At 37.9% G+C, this 8,183-nt stretch overlaps 1 protein-coding gene across 2 annotated transcripts in view; it reads right to left on the bottom strand.

Annotated features, from left to right (window-relative positions):
- Window positions 1–1,143: 1,143 nt before the first annotated feature.
- The window catches only part of TMCO1 (transmembrane and coiled-coil domains 1), a 57,762-nt gene continuing 50,722 nt past the window's right edge, over window positions 1,144–8,183 (bottom strand). For both annotated transcript variants that reach the window (XM_044944095.1, XM_006057290.3), the window contains one exon: window positions 1,144–1,747. Coding sequence is in view for 1 of the 2 variants with exons in the window: in XM_006057290.3 (XP_006057352.1) it covers window positions 1,649–1,747 (99 nt within the window). In the remaining variant the exon portion in view is untranslated. The remainder of the gene's footprint in view (window positions 1,748–8,183) is intronic.

The raw sequence follows: 8,183 nt of genomic DNA, 5'->3' as shown, positions 1-8,183 counted from the left end.
CTCATATCTTCTGAGGAGATAAGGTAAAGTGATGGGAAGAGACTCACCACATACTATATGGGGAAGTTATAATGCAACACAGCATTTCAGAGCCTGGGCTAGATGGCTTTTAACTGCTTGGGTTCAAATCCTAACTTTGCCACTCACTAGCTATGTGATGCTGATCAAGTTATTTAACCTCTCTTGCCTCAGTTTCTTCATCTGTTAAATGAGTGTGAGAACAGTATAACCTTGTGCTATCTTGAGATAATCCCTAACCTAGATAATCCATGAAACATTTAACTTTATCCATAGATTTTATCAATTTCTATGTTGACCATTGTGCTTATATCCCACACCTTTCTCCTGGTTTTTTTTTTTGTGTCTGAAAATACATCCTTTAATAATTCAACTATCTTGGATACCGTAGCTGTCAAAATACTGTCCACAGTTTTGCCCCCAAACTTATGGTTTAGCTGTGCATAAAATTCTAGGTTGATGATTATTTTGTCCAGCTCTGAAAATATTATCCCACGGTCTTCTGGATTTTATGCAATTGAAGTCTGATGCTGGCTTACCAGCTGTGACTTTCTCACTGGTAGAAAACGTGCATCTGAGGACACCACTGATCAATGTAAATATTTTAGTAACTAGAGCTATCACTCCACACAGGATTTCCAATTCCATGGATCACGGAGGAAGATCATGGTATTAGCATTCTCTCATCCTTTATAAAGAAGCACAGAGGAACTGAAGGCCACTGTGACTACAAGGAAGCTCTGCAAATTAACCACATGCAACCATAAACTTGCCTCCAGGGGGAGAGCTAAGAGTGGGATCAACTTGAATCTTCTCAAGAACCCAACAGATTGTACTGGGGTATGTAGGAAACTGCTGAGGAGCTCCACTGTTATACTCCCGTGAGTTACTACTTTCCTTTCCTTTTCTGCTTTCCAATTCCTATAACAGGGCAACTTTATATTTGAGCATATGAAGCAAGAGTGATAAAATATTACTCTCAAACACTGCCCTATGGTGAGGGGAATGGGAGAAAAAGAACAAAAACAAAAACAGCATTGCCCCTTTCCGGCCAGTGTTTACCCTTACGTTCAGATTACTAAAAATATGTATCTAGAAATATGGCAAATCAAAACAGATGTCTCCTTGTAGATGAAATAAGTAAAATTCTAGCCTTTTTTATTAGATCTCAGGTAATGTATTCTGCTTAAAAAAAAAACACACACACACACACACACAACATATAGTTTCAACTAAGAGTTACATAAACTAAATTTTTCTTCCAGATCTCAAAATGCTCATGGAGAGCCAACTTCCAAGATACATGGCACACAGAACATACTTGAAAGTTGACCCCACAGAAATATTCATGTAAGCAAAATACGAATTTGTTTCTCATTAGATAAACATCACCTGGGCTTAATTAATCAACACACTTGTTAAAAAAAAATTAATCTGTAACCAAAAGCACTATCGCGTTTGTTAGGTACTGTTCTTATTCAAATTATACCCCCCAAAAAGCCTAAAAATAACTCAAATCTAGAAATTAGCCCAAGTGCTAAGGCTGCCTATGGCTCTTGCTGTAAAATAGTTGCTGGGTCTGATCTGAATATCTGAAAAGAATGACAGAAATATAGGGTTCTTCTTGATTTCAAGAGAACTTCCCAGAAGGAGGTGGAGGGCCAAGAAATCCACCTGCCTGCTTTGTGGCAGCTCGCGAAGGGGCAAGGCCAAGAATCTTCTGGATGTTCTGTGAAGGAAACAGAATAAAAACTGGGTTTTAATATGAGATATAGAGAAAAGTATTTAAAATACATCTCGTTAAGAGAAGCCTTACAAATAAAAAGTACTGATATCACCTCAAATAGAAAAATTACTGTGTTATTTTCCTGCCTTTGCTGAGCCTTATAGCTGAATTCAGTCATTACTGCAACACCTGAAGCTAAAACTGAAATAGTCAGTATCAACTTCTTCAAATAAGTGAAAGAATTAAGAATCTTGCAAAGAGATCTGAGTCCAGAATCCACCTATATTTTTAGCACAGCCCCTCATCTTTTTCAGTTGTCCCACTTAAATCTAATTCAATAGTTTTTTGGTTTTTTTTTTTTTTTTTTTTAGGAACTCAACTTTATGAAACTAGAACTCATAAAAAAATTATTTTTATATTCAGATTTCATCAGTTAATGTAACATTAAATTAAATCACATAAATACAACAATGAGTAAAACTAACACAAACAGTTTGGGAATAAACACATGTGGCTCTTGAAGGACAAGGACTCAACTAGCGGAAGCAGAGAGGTGCAGGAGCTTAAGAGCAATCAGGAGTGGACGGTATGATGTGGGGAGGAATTGGTTTGCTTTAAAGGTAGAGGAAAGAGGTAAATGGATTTGGAGGGGTAAGTAAAGGTCAGTTAAGATTTTGTACAGCATTTGTAAGAGGGAAAAACCTTAAAGATATCTAGTTATGCTTGCTAATTCCTTCATTTAATATTTGAGAAATCAATTAAAACCTGAAAGAGTAGAAAGGCCTGTCCAAAATTATTGATAAAGTCCCACAAGCCTAAAAGCATGGCCATAGAGAAATAAATAATAAAAACAAATCTAAAAACAAGAAGAAAAAGAACCATTAGTAGTTCAGGTAAGTTTTCCTCAGTAAAGCTGGAGAATATTTGTATTACTTTCATAATAAAAGTAGCTCCTTCATGCCCCCTTTAAAAATCCACTGCACAAAGCAGTAAGAAGACCAAATAACAGAATGCCACTCCTATTTAATCAGTAAGTATTTCCTGACCACCTACAATGTATCCAGCAAAGCAATGCATGATGGGAAATTAAAGATAAAATCTAAAATAATAAGGCATTACAGAATTAGCTACTGATAAACAAATTTGTCTAGCTAACAGATACAATAATATAATCTAGACAAAGTGTACAAAGTATCCTTGCTCAGTTATTCTGTAGAAGGGTCAATTAAGTGAGTCCTTATCATTTTAGAGATAAAGACCAGTGTAAAAACCTCTGATGCCCTTTAAATCACAGGTTTACTGTGATTTAAAGAAGACAAGTAAAAGGAAAATAGGAAATATTTCAAAGCACAGACTGAAAGGGTAGACTGTTGACAATCTCATTACGAATTTAAAACATACACGACTACTGGTCACAAGCCACTGTTCTGGATGGAAAACAGCCCTAACAGCAATGACCACAATAGCAACAGAGATGTTAAAACAAGGCACTTCAGTAGCCAAGACTGAAGTTCATGTATATCCAGGCAGGTTTATGCTTTGTTCTCCTCGTGGATCTCATCTCAGACTCCCTTTGTAAATACCAAATCAAGTTTATCAGTGGTACATTACTCAAGTATTTGTATTTTAATACCAACGCTCTGCATTTACTATATGCAATTTTATCTTTTAGTGAAATTCTAAAAATGAGTTTGAATTCCTATCCTCTCACAATTGAACCCACAATATTTTATTTTTAATGTTTACTTATTTATTTATTTTTGACTGTGCTGGGTCTTTGTTGCTATATGAGCATTTTTCTAGTTGCAGTGAGCCAGGGCTACTCTCTGGGCTTCCCTGGTGGCTCAGATGGTAAAGAATCTGCCTGCAATGCAGGAGACCTGGGTTTGATCCCTGGGTCGGGAAGATCTCCTGGACAAGGAAATGGCAACTCACGCCAATATTCTTGCCTGGAGAATTCCATGGACAGAGGAGCCTGGTGGGCTACAATTCATGGGGTTGCAAAGAGCTGGACACCACTGAGTGTCTAGCACTCTCACTTTCAGGGCTGCCCTCTATGTGGGCACAGGCCTCTCACCGCGCTTGCAGTGGCTTCTCCCGTTGCAGAGCACAGGCTGCAGGGCACGTGGACTTCAGTGGTCCTGGCTCCTGGCTGCTACAGAACAGGCTCAGTAGTTGTGGGTGCGCGGGCTTAGCTGCCCCACAGCATGTGGGACCTTCCCTGGATCACACTTCGAACCCGGGTCTCCTGCATTGGCAGGCAAGTTCTTTACCACTGAGCCACCAGGGAAGCCCCTCTCTACCTTAAAAAGAAAAAAGGTTTATTTTATGGACTAGTTTTTCTTAGATAAAAAGGTTCCCTGCTTCTCTGTCTATGAAATCTTTTCCTCTAAAACACATGTAGAAACTAACTGGTAAAAGGCTCGAGGCCATGGTTCTCTCCACAGTAGTAACAACATTCCTCATTTCTATAAATTCTAAGTTTGCGAATAGTTTTAAGGACTAGACATCAGTCCTTAGTTATCCTTGGTTTTGAGATGAGAAAGCTGGGGCAGATGGAGGTTATAACTCAGACACAGTTTTCCTCTATTAAACCACAACTCTCTAAAGGACATTTATCTTAGAAGTGAAAAATCTTATAGCAGGCCTGACCTGTTAAAAACTTACAATTATGAAGACTATATAAGACTATAAAAGAAGAAATACATTACATTGTTAAGTGAATAAGTGCATATAAATCAAAGCCCGTAGAATGTACAACATCAAGAGTGAACACTAATATAAATTACGGACTTTTGAATGGTGATGTTTCAATGTAGGTTTACTGACTGTAAAGACATGTACCACTCTTTTGTAAGGTGTTGACAGTAGAGAGGCTACGTGCAACTGGGGGACAAGGAGTCACAGGAAATCTCTGTACAGTCCATTCAATTTGGCTGTGAACCTAAAACTGCTCTAAAAAAGAGTCTATGAAAATGCATATAAAGACTTAAGAATATATGGAAAAATAATAATTGTATTAAAAATAGTTGTAAATCACTTTCTCATTCCTTGTCTTCAACTTTTTACAATATTGCTGAACACGATAATTTAAAATGAGAAATATCTCCATAGGTGCTATCTCAAAGTGCTAGGCATTGTTCTAAGCACTCCACATGTACATTCTCATTTAACCCTCACAACAACTCAGTGACACGTATTATCCTTATATGTAGATAAACAAAGGAGATCCAACTGTCAGGCTGTAACTCGATAAATGCTCACTGAGCTTCACACTGTATAGCAGGTTCATTTATATATATTTTCTCCTTTGTATCTTTCAAGAACTTCATTCATTAAACTCAACCTGACTGCTTTCCTATAGTCTCTCAATTCTCCTCCAATTTTTCAGGCCTTCTTACAAGATACAGTTTAGAAATATGCATTATGCTAAAAGATAAGAGTTTCAATATATTAAGAAGATGATACAGAAGAATGCTTAACAGAAATACAAAATATAAGATGTGGTCATGCTTTGGAAGTTATTTTTTGGAAAAATTATTTTGAATTTCTGTCTAGTCCTGTGTAATCGGGTAACAACTGAAGAGTGTGTGTCAGAAGGGAAAAACAAAGGAAAACCATTTTCCCGTAATCATGCCTTCTTTTGGCAGGAAACTCAGAAAAATACCACTACAGGATTTGCGTTCCTTCCTCTCTGCAAAGGATAAGGACTGGTGATCAAGAAAAGGAAGTTGTTGGTTGCTAACTGGATATTTTGGGAAGACACAGGTCACTGGCAATAAACACATTCTGCTAAATTTTATTTCTTAGTCATTTAGCTAAAATAACTCAAGCCATAGCCGCCCTCACTTTGCTCTTTGTTAGTCTCTCTGGCATCCGCAACCAACCTTCCGTTCCAATTGATTACAATTTCTCATCAAGTTCCCATAACATAATCTTTGCTTTATGCATAATGCTGCCTGTAAATCCAAACACCCTGAATGGCCCCATTCAATAGTCCCAGGATTTTCACAGGTTTTCACATTCAATAGTCCCAGGCTATTCAGGAGGATAACAAAAAGATTAAATATTTAATGACAGTATAACACTTATGTAGCTGAAAGAGTACCGGGTAACAGTCAGAAGACTTGATTTCCAATACTAGCAAATTATGCAAAAAAAAACCAAACAAAAACCCAATATACTCAATATCTTTTTATTGTGCCAAATCTCAATTTTCCTTATGTTTAAAAGAAGGGGGCTTACTAGATCAATTATTTTTAGACTCTTTAGTCACAGAACCCTTTCTTTAAACAAAATCTCATGTAAAAAGTCAACAAAGAAAATTGATAAAATAGTTTTGGGAACCTGAAGCCCCTTGTTGGGCCCTTCAAATTTTCCCACCAAGCACCTTGAAAGAAGCCACAGTCCTGTGTGGCTGTGGCACGCTAACAATCTTGAACACAGTTATGTTGTAATAAATTATATTCCCACTTCAACACATATCTTGCAAGGTGAAAATCAAAATTCTAAAAGGATAAGTACATCAAATCTGCACCAGAATAACATCATTTCCTTCGTAAAGTTGAATGAATGAGTATTTTTCTCTCCTTAGGTTGTCCAAAGGCCTCTTTTGTAAATAGGATCTCTTTTGGGAAGATTAGGGGATCAAGTGACAATTTCAATCAGTCACGGAGAATGTTCTGAATTTTAGTTTTGTGTAAGAAGATAGATGTTCTATCCTTTTAAAATCTCATAACAGATAGTAGAACCCAGCTGGCACTATGTGGGGTATCGAAAACTCAGTATGAAATTGTAGTCTTACTAGTTTGAAGTACCAAAGGACAGAGTTTCGGGCAACCACAAATGTGAAAGTGTTAGTCACTTTGTAGTGTCCAACTCTTTGTGACCCCGTGGACTGTAGCCCACCAGGCTCCTCTGTCCATGAAATTCTCCAGGCAAGGATACTGGAGAGGGTTGCCATTTCCTTCTAAACCATAGCAACTGAAAAAAATTCCTGGAAAATAGAGTTAACAGGGCTCTGTAAAATTCTGCATCTAAACTCTACCCAGGTGGCGCTAGTGGTAAAGATCCTGCCTGCCAGTGCAGGAGATATACGATGCAGGTTTGATCCCTGGGTCAGGAAGATCCCCTGGAGAAGAAACAGCAACCTACTCCAGTATTCCTGCCTGGAAAACCCCATGGACGGAGGAGCCTGGTGGGCTAGTCCATGGGGTTGCAAAGAGTCAGACAGGACTGAAGCAACTTAGCATGCAAACTCCGCCCAATTCTGTGGTTAACTCTTAAACTATTCATGGGAGAGACGGCCTTCAACCAAATAAGTCTAAAATAACTTGAGATTTCCTAGATGTCTACCACAAAGAATACAGACCTTGGAGTTTGAAGCTTTGAACCTTGGAGCCAACTTAACTGTCCACTTAAACAAACAAACAAACAGACAAAAACACCCCTCTCTGTTAAGAATAACAGAATCTAGACTCTCTATGCCCACTCCAGTGTTCTTGCCTGGAGAATCCCAGGGATGGGGGAGCCTGGTGGGCTGCCGTCTCTGGGGTCGCACAGAGTCGGACACGACTGAATCGACTTAGCAGCAGCAGCAACAGACTCTCTATAGCTTATCATTTACAATGCACATGATACAATCCAAAATTGAGACATACCAAGAGACAGGAAAACACGACCCAGACAAAAGAAAACAGGCAACAGAGTTCAACCTTGAGATGATCCAAATGTTGGAATTGTAAGCAAGGTTTTAAAGAAGCTAATTAACCATGACAGGGGACATAAAAGAAAATATATTCATTCACAATAAATGAACAAATAGTAAACTTCAGCAAGGAAGGAAAAAGACTAAAAAATAACCAAATGGAAATCCAGGAGCTAAAAAATACTATGATGAGCTTAGGGTTAACTCAGATTAGGGATAAAAGAGGAGTGCTGAAACTCCTTTTTTAGATTAGAGATATGAGAGGAGTCTGTGAACTTGAAGACAGATTACAAGAAATTATCCTATCTAAACAACAGACAGAAAAACACTAAATAATTGAATAGACTCAGTTTTCTATTGGACAATACTAAACAGACTATAACTAAATGGAATTAAGAGATAAAGAATGGGGCAGAAAAAAATAAGTGAAGAAATAAGTGCTGAAATTCTCCCAAATTAAAAAAAAAAAAAGCCATAAGCTATAGAGGGATAATTAAAAAAAAAACAAAAAAACCCTTGGCAGGGGCGGGGTTCCCTGCTGGTCTAGTAGTTAGGATTTGGTGCTTTCACTATGGAGGCCCAGGTTCAATCCCTGGTTGGGGAACTAAGATCCTGTTAAGCTGCCCAGTACAGCAAAAAAGCAAAAAGTTACATTACAGTACCCTTAGGTACATAATAGTCAAATTGCTAAAAACCAAGCTTAAAGAAAAATATCTGAAAGCAGCCAGAGAA

The sequence above is a fragment of the Bubalus bubalis genome, chromosome 6 (genome assembly GCF_019923935.1).
Source record: "Bubalus bubalis isolate 160015118507 breed Murrah chromosome 6, NDDB_SH_1, whole genome shotgun sequence".
NCBI classification, from domain to species: domain Eukaryota; kingdom Metazoa; phylum Chordata; class Mammalia; order Artiodactyla; family Bovidae; genus Bubalus; species Bubalus bubalis.
This window is presented reverse-complemented; position numbering and strand designations above follow the sequence as displayed.